The sequence below is a fragment of the Parasteatoda tepidariorum genome, chromosome 2, assembly GCF_982258835.1.
Source record: "Parasteatoda tepidariorum strain Cologne lab strain chromosome 2, Ptep-v5.0, whole genome shotgun sequence".
Lineage (NCBI taxonomy): Eukaryota > Metazoa > Arthropoda > Arachnida > Araneae > Theridiidae > Parasteatoda > Parasteatoda tepidariorum.
The window spans coordinates 15,219,729-15,236,186 of NC_141756.1; the positions used below are offsets into that span (position 1 = coordinate 15,219,729).

The 16,458-nt window shown below is 27.5% G+C and overlaps 1 protein-coding gene across 1 annotated transcript; it reads right to left on the minus strand.

The window, feature by feature from the left end:
* Positions 1-595: 595 nt before the first annotated feature.
* Positions 596-2,497, minus strand: LOC122271104 (uncharacterized). The gene is made up of 2 exons (XM_087155598.1): positions 2,095-2,497; positions 596-1,260 (listed from the first exon to the last, which is right to left on the minus strand). Exon 2 carries the CDS (start codon positions 1,232-1,234, stop codon positions 926-928), a length of 309 nt encoding a protein of 102 aa, XP_087011724.1. The 5' UTR covers positions 1,235-1,260; positions 2,095-2,497; the 3' UTR covers positions 596-925.
* Between the last annotated feature and the right edge of the window lie 13,961 nt (positions 2,498-16,458).

Here is a 16,458-nt window from a genome sequence, read left to right on the forward strand (position 1 = left end):
ACTTATTTACCCGATACTACTGTTCAACTCGATCAGAAATATGGTTCAAATTTGAACTTTATTAAGGTTGCAGAAAATTTATGCACCATATTATGGCTTAAGTCATATCACTTTTAGCGTCGAATCGAATTTTCTGAGAGAATAAAAAGATAAAGTGGGAAATAGTGGACAAAAATAAATCTTCTAACAATGGCATAATTGAAAGAGGTGATTGTCATGTTGTTTAAATCAAACTGCGTATAAACACTTCTTAGTAATCGTAATTAACGGAAATGTAAGATTTTCGCAAAACAGAACACCAACTTGTTGCATTTTTTGAAATAGTCTTTGTCAAATTTCTCCCATCACAAAAGTACACATTGTGCGTCCGTCATCTTAAAAACCCAATTATAAATGTTGTTTCTTTGAAAACTGAAGAAGAAAACTTTTGAACTAAACCGGCTGTTTCCGCTTATATTGTATTCTTTGACCTTCAAAAATATTTAATATGTGGTTAAAAATGTATTTTCAAATATTTACTAACAAAGGAGAATAAATATACACGAATAAAATTAAGAAAAACAATAAGTTTTATTTTTATAAGTGATAGTTTTATTATATCTTTTTCTCCACATTTTGAAAATTATATATATGCGTAGAGCGCCGAATCACGTTCGGAACTGCTCGGGACCGAACGTGATTCGGATAATGAAAATTTCGGATAATTGGAAAGTTGTTTAAAATCTAGTTTAAATGATTATTATTTATGCATTAACTTTCCTTCATACTTTCTCCAGGTTTAGGACTAGCAGTACTATCCAAAATAGCTCTGTTTAAAGTTTTTTTTCTCAAATTTTAAATATTTTTTAAAACTTTTTTTTTTTCATTTTTCATTTTTTTAAAATCATATTTCAGCTTTTTATAATTTTTTTGTCAATTACTGATTTTACCACATTTTCTTTATTTTCCATTGCAAAAGAAGTCCAGCAAGTAAGTAATAAATGAACTGAACTGTATCAACATCATTTTGACGTTCTAGCCAATTCATTGCAATATCTAATGAATTGCATGCTTCTATATGAGAAGGTCCACTATCTAGAACTTCATCACCTACTTCTTCCTCTTCATCTGTGGAGTTCTGATTTTTATCCAATATTTCAGCAAAAATTTTATCATCATATAAAGTTTGAAATTCTGGGACGTTTTCAGTGTCTCGACACCAGTCTTCTAGCTCTTCTGCTACATAACCTGGCATCTTTTCATCCGGAAGATCTACTGGTTCTGAAATTTAGAAAAATTTTTGATAAGTTAAAAAGTATTCTAAATCTTAAGAAAAAAGAAAAGAAAACAAATTTAGACATAGTTTGGATAATCGTCTTATATATATATATATATATATATATATATATATATATATATATATATATATATATATATATATATATATATATATATATATATGTATATATTTCGTTGGTTAGGAAATGAAATTTAAATTTTTTTTTGTCTTTTTGGCTACGGTTTATTTGTGATTGAAGTTGTAGAGAATGAAAATGAGTTGAGTTGAGGAATGAGCGAATGCAGTAATAAATGTATGATAATGAATACACTCAAAAGAATCACTTTTGAGATTCCTAAAAAAAATAAAAATAATAATAATTCAAGCAATTTTTTGATAATGAGGCAAATGAATTTTATCTTATTTCTCTTATATTATACAGCCATACAAGAACTTTGGAATATAATATTAAAAGCAAAAATTTTTTATTCGAATTTTTAAATTTAAAATTTTGACTATTCTTCTATTATACGTGGCACATTTTCAGACTTTTGAAAAACTTATTAAAAAACGTATTGAAAAGCATAAACCCCTCATTTTTTTCGACTTAAATAGTCTTTTTAAAGAGCGAATTTCGTACAAATTTGCTTGGGTATTAAAAGATGTTTGATAAAGGTTTGGTATTTATCTTATTTGGTATAAATTCTTGGGGGGAAAAAGCTATATAATATGAACTTAAATCCTGAAAAACCAATTCCTCCGTGAGGCGGTTTTTTACTTTATGTGACTTTTAGATATATTTCTGGTCTTAATACACGGTTAGAGTTAAAAGATACCTTTTGTTCTAATCTACGATCCAACTAACGCAGTTTTGACGTCATCAGTTTCAGGCGAGTGATTTTTCGCACGTGCTGGGAAACCAAGTCCTCTCAATCTGAAATAAAAAGGAGCCGAATAGCGGACCTCGAATATGAAAAAAAAATAAAGAAAGAAAGAAAGAAACAATAAATAAATAAATGAAAAACGGTCGTTTGAATGTAAAGTAAAAATAAAGAAAATAGTGTTGGCATCATCTCAGCCGGAACAGCACGCGATTGTCGAATAAAAGAGAAACTTTAAATCGCTTCTTTCTTAACCATCAACCTTTCAAATGATGACCAAGTTCGCAAAAATACAAGAAAAAAGGGGGCCGCGGCCCCACCCCGATGCGGGTGTCTTTATATCCACCCCTTACCAAGATTCATAAGTAATTTTTTCTTACTGAACCATTTACGATGTCCTAAAGGTTTCGAATATGTTCAACAATAGTTCATAATACTCATTTTCGGACAATGAGCTTTTTTTCATTTTTTTATTCTCTTGTTCTGATCGTGTGTGGATTCATTTTATAATCTGTTGCGGTTATGAGTTACACAAATGTGAGTTTGAGTTAACAATTTATTTTGTATCATTCTTTGCTTCAACAATTTTACGTCCTTTTCTTTTTCTTATTGAAGAATTGTTTTTTGCTGTTGCTATTATTATTTTGCTTAAACTTGAACTTTATGTTTTAAGATATGTTCAAGGTCTTTTATTTTTAAAAAAAGATTTTAGTGTCCAAAAGCGAAGTAAGAGGATTTTTAATCTTTTCCGGAATTATTTTGACATTGCTACTTTTTTTTTATTTGTATGTTTGAAATATATTATTTACACAAGAGAATATATGTTTGAAATAGATATTCTTTTACACGCCGTTTCGAAATATACATTTTTTACATGTTTCGTATTTATAATACTAACGTATATTTTGGATACATATTACTAAAGAAAATTGTAAATATCGAACTAAAATAAATTTAAGCATTTGAAAAATATTGAATAAGAAACATTTTTTAACAATTTATTCTCCTACTTGTATTTGTTATTTTTTATTTATTTATTTATTTTTAAAATTATTTATTATTATTATTATTTTTTTTTTGTAATTAAAGTTTTCGCTTTAAGAAATGTTCAAGATTAGGATTTTTAGAACTTTAAAGGTTAGTAGTCTCAGAGAATGATGAGGATTTTTCTATAAATATAGAATATAGGAAATTTTTTTTAAATAATTCTTACTTCTACTTGCTTTTTTATTTTTTATTTATTAAATTTTTTTTTTAATTTTTTGTTTATTTATCTTTATTTTTTATATCATTTATTTATTTACTTTCTTGCTTATAAATGAAATTTTTGCTAAAAGATATGTTCAAGATGTAGACTTTGAATAAACTTTAAAGGTTAGTGGTCTCAAAGATAAATAAAAAGAATTTTTTTCCTTCAATATGATATTATTTTTTCTCCCAATATAATTTGAAATTATTTTAAAAATCTGTTATTTGCTCAAAACTTGTTGAAGAAATAACATAAAACTACAATTTGTTAATATGAATTAATTTACAGATTTGTAAAATAAAAGAACTCTAAACTGAAATAAAACATACATTATAAATAAAATTTCAGATATTTTATTGTCACAGTTGAGTTTCGACTTTTTTAGAAATAACCAGTTCTTCTTAATGAGTTTCAAATAGCGTTTCAAATAGTCAAACTCTTTTAAAAATTACTTTGAGGACATTAATTTTATTAAAAAGATAGCTTATAAAGAAATGATTTTGTTTAATATAGGAAAAAGCTTTTTGAAAAAGTTTTAATAGCAAGTATTGTCATAGCCTCTTTGAATTTTAGATTAATAAACATATGTTTTTTTTTACATAACAGACCAAAGTAAAGAAATAACTGAATTTTTTTAAAAATTGCATAACTCTTAAAAAATGCATTTGTTTGCTTAAACTTATGTCTGCATGAAATTTGATTCAGGACATATTTCTTCTAGCGAAATTGTGCTCCATTTCTTTTGAAATGCTATTTATAATATTTTTTGCTGAACTCAGAAATCATGATTCTATATAAAATAAGTAATTGAGAGTAAATCAGACAGTATTAAAATTATAACTTAATAAATTCAATTTTTCTTAAAAATTCATTTAGATTATATTTAATTTAATTGACATTTAGATAATATTCATTTAATAATTTAATTTTAACTATATATATTCATAATGTTTTTGAGAATTTATCTTAAAGTTATTAGAACTTCTACACTGGTATGAATCAATCTACTGGCCAACGATACTACAACTCAAGTTATTCTAAACAAACAGCAATTTCATTCTTTGCATACCTTTAAAGATTATCAATTTTATTTGATGAGTGGTTTAAATCATAATTCAAAACTAAATAATTCTATATGTTTGTTGTCTATCTCACATGCATTTTTAAACGAAAACAGTTTATGTAATCATTGACCTATAACCCTTAATACATTTAACACAACTAGAGACGAGGGGGGAAAGAATCCAAGCTATTTTTCAAAACTTAAGTATCCTTCATGTCTTAATATCAGTCCCAAATTTAACACCGAATGCTTAAAAGTCTTCTCTTTAAGGAAGGTTGTGCCTTGCTGTGTGGTCATAACACTGGTGAACCATGACCGCTATTAGGCTATCTCCATGTCTTGTACCTATATTTTAACTTTCTACATATGAATCTGACTGATTGTGCAAGGAGTAGAGGTTAAAAATACACTGCCTCTGAATGACACGGTTATTATTTCCAGCAATACAACTCAACTCTTCTTTACCTCCAGGCATGATGGGAGAATTTCAAAACGAATGAATTTTCGTGTTAAGAATTAAAAGAAACAAAAATGAAATTCGTTACCGTCACATATCCTTGTAACAAAGCTTAAAATGTACTAGAGTATTTTAGAAGTGTAGTTTTCATTGATATCACAATTGTAAATAATAATAATAATAAGACAAGGAAAGTTATAAGGCGAGAAAAGCAATCAGTACCAAATAAAAATCATAAACGGCTTGCATTTTTAAATTTGCAAGTGAGAAAAACATAAAATTTATGTTTTGAAACTTAATTAAATTTATAACTTGTTACAATTTTTACATATATTTGTGTTAAAAAAATAGTTCACGATAGAATTTTACATGTATGTCGAATCAATCAATTTGATATTTTGGACGATTTTCATAAGCACGTTAAACACTTAAATTTAAAAATGTTTACCACGATTTTTGAAAATAAATAGTACATAAAATTAAATGCACGAATATGAATTTAAAGTAAATCGAAATTCATTTTATAACTGCTAAAATTAGTTTTATTTTCTTGGCGACAATATTCTCTGTTATTTTTCTGTTTTCACGTTCAAACTTTCATCCTTAGATATAAATGAAGTGTCATTATTGTTGTTCCAGACATAAGAAAATCATCTATCATTAATCATCGAAAGATTCGATTCTTCTTTGTACAGAAAGATTCGTGATCAATTTAATTGGAAAAATAAAGCAAAAATAACTATTCTACGTTCCTCTTTTCTTCTTTTCTTTCTTTCCATAGCTTTAACTACCTAAAACATTAAGTTATTAAACTTAGAGGAACTATTGCTTTATTTCCTTTAAGTAAATGATTTAATAATTCTTTCTACCGCAAGTAAAAACTTTTTTTTGTTTGTAATTGATGTTCAATAGAATGAGCCGAATAATTGTTCATAAGAATTTTTGCTCGATTGAAACATTCACGTTTCAAATTACACTAAACTATGCGAACTGTTTCTTTCTTTCTTTGAAATTGTTATTTATATTGTTGCAATCTATCGTCATGTAAAAAATAGCGCAAAAGGAGAACTTATCTTCACATTTCGGGTTTATCCAACTAAACATTTTCACTAAAGTATAGCGGGAATTACCTTTTCTAATGACAATTACAAACCACTTGAAATGTATGATCATTTCTTTTTATAAACATCCACCAACTTTTGAGCTATACTATTTTACAGAAAATATGCAGAGCTATACTAATATACAAGCTTTACAGCGCATGAACTAAAAAAGCTCTCCACTCTGAATAACTTTTGGCCGAATGTTCAGATTTTCACGTACTAGAAATCGATTTCAATGGTTCGAGGTCCTAAGCTTAAATGTGCAAATTAATTTAAGATTGCGGTATTTTAAGTTACGAAATTAGATTAAAAACGCATTGTCTCTCATTAACAAAAAACTTTTTTTGACGAAATCAGATGTAGAAAAACATGGGCGGTTGCCACAACCAGGAAAATATAGGGTCAAAAATCTAGAAATCTCAAGTTTGGGCCCCTAATGCCAATCTAATTTCACTTATATATGTCACCACAGAGAAATCGCAGATTTAAATATTATTTATTATTATATAAAGCAATTCAACGCAAATTACGAAAAAATTTTTTAAACTTAAAATTAAGTAGATTTAATTAGCGTAAAAATTTGCACACCTTACAATAAAACTTTTTTTCAACCATTAGTAAATTAAACAAAAAAAAAATAATAAATTTTTTTTTGACTTATATTTAATCACAAATTATTTTTGATTTGATTAACTAATTTCGGAATTATGGCTAGGTATGACAAAAATACATGAAGGAGCTCAAACTTTTGATCACTCACCTGCTTAAATTATTGGATCTCTATTTTTCCAGACTGTGGCTACTTCCCATATTTTTAGAGTATGGAATTCAAATATATCAAAAAAAATATTTATTTAGCAGAAGTATTTTTGAGTTTGATATCGCTACTTAAAATATCGATTGTTTTAATTAATTAGCATATTTAAAGTTAAGCCATCGAACCACTAAGATAGAGTCTACGTACGTAGAAATTAGATCAATAGATTAGGAGTTACTCCGGTTGTTCGTGAGGGCTAGCGTTATAACATTAAAATTTTAAGTAGCCAAAAAATGTCTTAATAGGCTGTATATATATATTAAAAAGATGGATAACAAAATAATGTGACGATATATCTCGTCATCAGCTTACCCGATTATATCCATAAAAAGAAGTGCTTTCTAATATTGTATTTGTATAGCAGAAGCAAAATATATCAATATGAATGCAATAGTGTGAGGAGCACTCGAAGGGAAACGAAAATAGAACACATTCCACGTTTATTTTCCATGTTTTCTTTCTCTCTCTCTCTTTATATATATATATATATATATATATATATATATATATATATATATATATATATATATATATATATATATATATGTGGTGCCAGCTCCTGTACACAAAGCCGATATCAGTTCTCAGATCCGTAAGCTAGAATCCGTAAGCTAGATGTCCCGCCAGTCAATGTAAGCCGAAAGCTGATCCCTGTGTACGACGAGGAAGCAGTGGGGATTTCCCAGAGAGAGAGAGCGCGATGGACAACGAATCGAAAAAGACGTGTTGATATGCACTTCAAAGAGAAGTCATGATCATACAAAACTTTTAAAGACGTTATTACTTATTATTATTTACCACGTTATTATTTACCTTACTTATTATTATTTACCACGTTTATATAAACTTGCCTTCGTGTATGTCTGTCCGGGTGGAATTTTGTAATCGATTTTAAACTAACTTCCCGACTAGCTACAAACTTCAAATTTGGCACATAGTTCAGAATTGGATGACAATGCATGAAAATGAAGAGAAAAAAGACATACAAAGTAAAATAAAATTAAAATTAAAAAAAAATATTTTCGAGATTGTCTTTTGCTGTCGATTCCATTATTTCAAATTAGTATTACATGTCAGGTGAAAAGATTTTTATTGTCGGAGTATTTTTATTGGCTGAAAAATCACGTGGTAGGATCCAGTTTTTCCTCATTCATTTCCAGATTGCTTTGGTTGTCATCAGCATAAAACTAATGAAAGTTGTAAAGGTATTGTTTTTCTATAAGATTTTTGTATCCCTAATTTAAAATGAAAGTTCTATTATTTTAGTAGTGGTTTTGTAGTAGTCTTGACTACTCTTGACTAAGAAAAATAATCTAAATAAAAAAAATATTTCTAAAAACCACGTTTTTTGTAGTGAAGAATAATAACTAAAAATTAATAATTTTTAAAAAATATAAAATAAAAATTTAAAATTAAAGAAATTATGATTTAAAATAAAATAATTCAAAATAAAAAACAATATTTTTAAAAACCACGTTTTTGTAGTGGAGAATAATAATTAAAAAAAATTGAAAAACGAAAAACGTGGGGTGCATGAAATACATAACAGTGCATATACACATTTTCTTACTCATACACATGCACAACCACATCCACATTCAGATACATATGCGTAAACACAAACATATTCCACAACCACATTCAGATACAATTACAATTATAGATATACATACACATATTCTCAAGAGCACACATGCACACACTAATATAACATTACTGTTATGTATTTCATGCTCCCCACGTTTTTCGTTTTTCAATTTTTTTTAAATTATTATTCTCCACTACAAAAACGTGGTTTTTAAAAATATTATTTTTTATTTTGAATTTTTTGTTATTTAATCGTTAATTGTTAATCGTCCGTCCCTATGTAAATTTAATCTTCAATATATATGTTTTTGTTTAAGAACGCGTCTTTTATTTAAGACGACCACTCATGCCATCCCATATATATATATATATATATATATATATATATATATATATATATATATATATATATATATATATATATATATATATATATGGATTGCTAAGTCAGGAAATCGATAATTTTAATTTCACTTTTTACTTATTTCGCTACATCTTAAAAACTTTTAAGTGAGATACGACAATTCGTGTCATTGTCGTGGCCTCTACGTAAAGCTTCGATTCTCTCACTAATCAACTGGGGTGAACAGCTGACGTGTTTAGAGTATTCTATTGTGGTACCGAAGGTTCTTGGCTCGAATCCTGCCGTCTGCCAATAAGCATCTCTCGCTCACAATTGCGAATGCATCTTGCTGAAAAATAAGCGAATGATGTTTCAATTTTGAATGCGTGGAATTTTTAAATTCGACAACTGCTTATTTTTACTCAATTCTGAGAAGCCCTATTTTACAGCGAAGTGATTTACTAAGTTTCGACAGCTCTTTTGTCACTTATTAGCCAAATTTTTAATTTGTGTCCTCTATATTATTTTTTGACAAGGATGCTTAAAAATATTTTTTCAGTATGATCATATCGGAGCACCCGGTTAAAAGTAGTCTGTGCAATAATATTTTATTTTATATCCGTCTTTGAACAAGCGACCCAATTTCGGGGTTTACGACAACTAATATTCTACTCCTTAGCCTTATAATTTTGATCCAATCCAGAAGACATAGAAACTTCTGTATCAGTACCCCCAGAGGTATTGATTTATTATGGAAACATGGAGGACTTTGCAACTCGACAAATTTAATGTGCATCACTCACCATTTACTACACGGGGAGCATTCGACCGGCGGGGATCGAACCCACGAACTCTTGGACACAGGTCCATCGCCCTACCGACCAGGCTATCTCAGCCTGTGCAATAATATTAATTCGAATCATTGTTTTTAAATATGAATACAAAATTAAAATACCTATGTGCTAAATTATGCGTAGCTAATATAAAGAAAATATACCCATGCTTCTTTAGCCAGCAGTGCCCTCTATGCTAAATATTAAATTTGCACAAAATTGTTGACACAGTTTTGCGAAAAGAAAAAGAGTTAGTGATCTATTTTTTAATTCATGATAAAATATTCGAATCCTGCATTGTATGGGGTCTTAATAAGATTCAAAAATCGAGAAGTATATATTAATTTTACTTATTTTCATCTAAAAGTGAAAACGTTTTGCCAAATGCATGATTTAAAAAAAATTTATATTTAAACTTTTAATATTTGAGCCATTTAGCCACTTTAAAAAAAAAAAACAATTTTTGCGGGGTATAGCTACTGGCCAAAACTAAGGCTTTGCTTGAAGTTTTAGGCACTCAAACTATATTTTATTTATTTATTTATCTATTATATTTTTTATCAATATTTTTTTCTTCATTATTTATTAATTATTTTATTTTGGCGAAACAGTTTAGAAGAACACCCGCAATCACTATTATTTCATTTAAAAAAGAAATGAAAAATTTAAGATTCTTTATAAACATTCCAAATAACACAGAGTTATTATATAAATGCATTTAAAAACCATCAAATAAAGCATCTATCATTTATCAACTAACAATAAAACATCTATCAAATGAAAAGTTATGGTTACTTAACCATCAATGAAAGAATAAAAAAATTACATTTGATTTATTAAATCATTAATTTTTGTAAATTTTATCAAATACGTGCTTCATTAAGCAATAAGCTTTAGTGATAAATGTTTATAAAATTCGCAAAAAAAAAAAAAAAAAGTGTATATATAAACATCGTAAAGATGGTTATTTCTCGACAATTTACTTCGAGCTATAAAATCTAATCCGACTTCCTTTAAACTCTAAAAATCACTCCAGATGAGGCATTTATTTCCACCGTTAACCATTCCAGCTTCTGCACACGGCAAATCCTTCTGCAGAGCTTTAAAAAAATATATATAAGACACACTCGTAAAAACAGTTTAGCTCTTGACCTCTCCCGGATACATCCTGGCGCCTTTAAATGATCCTTTAACATACGAGGGATCAGAGTTGGACGATGGTCAGTTGGCCACGACCAATTACCCGAAGAAGGTCAATTCCTGGTCGGATTTCTATTTGTCTTGATGAATCTTCCATCCAGGACAATAAAAAGCGCTAGATTAAAGGATCTATGTTTGAGATTTTGTTAGACTGCAATAAAATAGTACCTCTCCCCCTCTTCTTGTCTAGTACTGCAGCCTGGATTAAGTGCTGGGTCACTTGTTATCTAGAGATGTTATAGGGTAGAAGAGAGAGAGAGCTTTTGCCCTGTTTTCAGAAGCACTGGAGTAGAAAAAAGCCCTAGAGATTCTTCAATCGGTTTAGGGCGATTGTATCTGATATCTGCCGATGCTTAATCTAGATACAAACAATCTAGACTATAATGTTCGCGAACTTCTTCATTATTAGGAAGCTGGGTGAATTACAAAATAATTAAAATATGAATTTCGTAAACGTTTTTTTTTTTTACTTTTATGTTTATACGTTTTTATAAATAAATATAAAACCTGTAATTTACGTCTTATCCGTTTCGATTTTTATGTCATATTTCTCCATACTTTTACGAGTGAAAACCAGGGCATTAATAGAAATAGTGCTATAAATTGTTACAAAATGCTTTAGAAATGATGATGTAGAAAATTATGCTGTTTTGTTTTTAATTTTTATGTTTTATTTCAGCTACGAAACGTTGTCAATAAAATTTCAGTCTCATTCTATGTTTACGTCTCTTTTCAATAAAATCCTTCTTAAATAACGGACAACAGAAAGCGAGTCGTGAGTTTAAATTTAAGTTTATAGCACGTTAGTTAATAATTTGTTATAAAAATATTAAATATTAAAAAATACGTTTTCATCCCTTAAAAAAAACTAGAATGCAATTCATAGAAAATAAAAATATAAATTTGTATTCAAATTATATAATTTCTATAAAAATATATATTTTAGTTGTGTAATATTAAAGTCAATTGTGCTTAGTTGTGTAAAACATTTTATGACAGTTAAAAACTGTATTTTTTTAAGCACAAGAAATTTATTTAAGTGATATTATATAGTTATTATTTATTAATATTCCATATTTAGGTTTATGCTATTCTTAACTTTCAAATATGACCCGAAAGAGAAGGCTTAAGGGAATAAAAAAATTTTTAAGACCGTCTTTAATAGTCTATATGAATAAAAAAATATACTTAAATTTAAATTCCGAGTTTTAAAACTATGTACCTGTAATGCATTCTAAACTTTTTAATATAATCGGTTGCTTTTAAATAAAGGACTGAAAGACAACTGAAACAATGAAATAAATTGCAAGCCTATGATTTGAATGGAGATCTACAATCAAATTTAAATTCTTAATTTTAAAACTATATACTTTTAATGCCTCCTAAATTTTTGAATATGATCTGCTGTTCTTAAATAAAGGACTGAAAGAAAACGGAAACATAAAAAAAGAAAAGAAAAATAGGCCTATCATACGAATAGAGGTATATACTGAAATTTATATTCTTAATTTTGAAACTATATGAATTTAATGTATTCGAAACTTTTAAATATGCTCTATTGTCTTTCAACTAAAAGCGAACTAAAACATAAGAAAAAATTGAAGCCTATGATTCGAGATGCATACTCAAATTTTAATTCTTAATTTTTAAACTATATAACTTTAACACGCATTCTGAACTTTTAAATATGGTCTGTTGTTTTTCAATAAAAAACTGAAAGAGAACTAAAACATTGAAGAAAAAAATTTGAGCCTATAATATGAGCCAAGATGTATACCCAAATTTAAATTCCTAATTTTATAACCTTTGATGTATTTAAAATTTTTAAGCATGAAGTGTTGTTTTTAAATAAAGGATTAAAATATAACTAAAATATTGAAAACTATAATTTATTTAAGCCTATTTGTATCTTTATCTAGAATCAAATTTGAATTCCAAATTTTAAAACTTCACATTATTTATGTATTCTGAACTTTTAAATTTTATTTTTAAATGGAGCACTAAATCAAAACCAAAAAAAGGAACTCTGACAATTGTCTTTCAACAGAGATGGAATTTAAATTACAAATTGTATAACTTTAAAATTTTATACTTAAAAAAAAGTCACAAATTTTGAAAGCTATCTTTTGGCTTATATATTATATATATCGGGTTACACACCTAAATGTAAGTATCAATTTTAATAAATTTATGCAATTTGTTGAAATGTTATTTTAGTGATCTATTGTCAATAAATAGATCATCCAAATTCATCAACTGATTGAGAGTCGGAGACAACGAAAACTATGTTTAAGCGTGTATGTATGCCATACACTCAATTAGAAACAACTCAGAATTACACACTCTATTCAAACTTTTTAACTCTATACTATTAATCTATTCTAAACTTTTAAATCGAGTCTGTTCCTTTTAAATAGAGAGTCGAAAAAGAATCAAAAAGTCTGTATTGAGGATTTTAGCATCCTTAGAACGGCGACATCATTTTCTAAGGCTTCAGATTTAAAAGCCGGCGAATTGTCTGCTGGGTGTGAAAATTTGATGTACCCTCGGGAAGAGAGTGAAATAAGAAGAGAAAAAATCAATGTGTCAATGAAACCCCCCAAAAGTGAGAACAATCCACTATGAGACAACTGGGGTTAAAAAAGAAATTGATATTTTTCTAGGTACACTTATTAGGTTATAATTATTTTTGTTAAAACCGGAATCTCATAATGTTAACGTACACCAAAATGTTGTCTTTTTATTAGTTTTCAAATCTAACGAAACTCATCTGCTTTAGAGTAATTTATTACATAGAGAGTATTTTAATGAGTTTAGATTTTCTCTACAGTAAAAATTCAAAGTTGAACATTAAGAAATGATTTTAAAAATCAGTTATATTTATAAATTCGTTAGCAAAAGTAATTGTGTGTCTTTTTTTCAATTAGTATAAGTAGAATTACTAAGAATTGTTGTATCAAATTTATTTCTTGCTGAAAAATACGTTTAAGTTACTTGTTTTATTTAAAAAGTAATAATTCGCTTTTTTTTTCAAAAAGTATAATAACACTTCATTTAAAAAAGAGCACGTCAAAATTTCTTTTTAAATGATTCCATAAATATTAGATTTTTTAAAATCATTTTCCTGTGAATTAAAATATTTTGTTTGAAAACATTTGTTGAGTTAATTAAAAATATATTATTAATATATAATGTGATTTTCTAAATGAATTTTCCCAGTTTCAAACTAATATACTGAAATGCAAAGTTTAAAAATCAGTTATTACATATTCGTGGTGGAAAAATTAAGAAAAAAAAACCCTTTTTGTTCCTATGTTTTTACGTGAAGATAAGCTCAGTATTTTACTTTTTATATTAAATTAGATAAAATTAACTTTCAAATTTTACTTAACTTGCAAATAATATCGAAGGAATCTATATAATATAATTCATAAAACAAGGCATACATATCAAAATTTCTTTTGCGTGTAGATAATTTTAAATTAGAAATTTGTGTGACAGGAAATATGATTTAAAGATTGATAATTCAATTTTTTAAGGGTAAATTTCATTTAATCAACTAACAAAAACTATAAAAATGGCAAGTATTGCGAAAGGACTCACTAAATTGCAAATTTTAATTCTTTTTTTCCTTCATACATTGCTTTTTTTTTTCTAGCAAGTTTTTGAAAAACTCCTTCAAAAAATTAAAAACATTTTTTCTTCCTGCCAAATATTTTATTTATACTAAAATATCTCCATTATTCATTTCAATTTAAACTAATAATTGCTTTCATATCTAACTACAATCAATTAATATATAGCACAACATCAATTTACATCAATTAATATATAGTATGCACTTAAACTATGATAAGTTAAATATAAAAAAGTCTTCTTTTATTTTAAATTTATAATAATTTGTTTATTAATTTAAAGATAGATGACCATAGTTTTTTCAAATAAAAATATTAAGAATCGAGACACAATAAGCGCTTAAGTATATTTTAAAATCTTATGCATTTACTGAATATATTTTAAACATAAAAAATGATGAAATGTTGTAAACAAACAATGAAAAGCATTGTTTGGAGAAAAAAAAACTTGCAACTGGATTTCTCTTTAATGTCGAGTGGAGATGACCATGCAATGAGTAAAGGAACAATTAAATTGAAATATGGAGAATAAATCGGAGAATATGTAGGGTTCAATCGAATAGGTTATCGCTGTTTTTCGAACCTCTGTCGCCGAGGAGAATAAAAAAGCCATAGTTTCAGTGCCTTACACTTGAAGCAATGCGAAAATTTTAAACTATTTAAATAATCTTGCCATGAAGACAGACAAATACCGTAAATATATTTTTAGTTTTCAAACTTTTTTAAAAATCGCCAATTTGGCGACATTTTTCCACCTAGATGAAAATTATCAAAATCACTGCCTTATTATCAGTTTTTGCAAATTTTTATGATCCCAAGTAAAGCAGCATTGGAGTAAGTTTTTAAATATTAAAAATTAGACCTTAAACGCTTTTTATTTTCATTTTTGTACAGTAAATATTGGACTATATATGTGCCTTGTTGATCCAGCTAGTTGAAATAAAATATAAAATACACATTTAAAAACAACGAAATACTTAATTCACGAAAAATATTAGACCCCTAATTAAAATAAACATTAAGATTTTATCTACATTTTTCTGTCATCAAAAGCAATATTTTATCCAAATTGATAAACAAGTCAAACTGTTTCCTGTGAAACTACAACTTCAGTAATGTGTTAAAAAAATATCGGAGTTATTTAAACCGATCTTCTCTTCTCTATGACCATTTATCTTCAAATTACTCTGCAATATTTATTCAGAAAATACAATTGTTCAGATTAATGAGATATAATCCTTTCGTCTTCTCTTGCGTCTTGCATTTGTATCTAGTTCTTCAGCATATCATATTATTTATTGCTTTTCTTAAACTACAAACTGATATCGAACACCTGAAACCATTTCTTGTTCAGTTCTGACTTATTTGAACTGTTCAGAAACTATTGAATAATCTAAAAATTCAAGTTTTAATTACGAATAAAATTCTGAAAATGTGAACAAATATAAAACAGATGCAAATGCAACCATAACTTGTTCAGCAATACTTGTAAATTTTGAAGAAAAGAATGCGTTCTCTGTGTTTTGAGGGAAAATGCTGATGTTTATGAAGAAAAAAAAATGAGAAGCAATTACAGGGGTTGGCGAGAAGAGCAAGTAGGGAATAGAGCCTCCCAGTTAATTAAAAAGTACCTGGAATAAAACTCAAAACAAAATAGAGAAAAATTGTTTTCCGACCAAAATAAAGGTAAGGTAAATCGACAGTAAATTGGAATATCTTAACCCTTCTCATTGAAACAAACTATGGGTAGAGGAACAGAGAAGGCTGGAAAAAAATAGTTCCTATCTTTTGGATAAAAGAGTTCATTACTGGAAGCTCAGAATTCACGACTAGTATGTCTGGACAGAAAAAACAATGGAGAAAAGAAGTTATCGCAAATGTAACAATTATGGCTACTTAATGGAATCCTAAGGTAAGTTTATACCACTCCATTTCGGTTGCAGTTACTAATGGTGTATGTCTTTGTACTGTAAATAAGTTTTTCCGAATAATTCTCCACGTAAAATATTATATCATATCACGACGTCACATT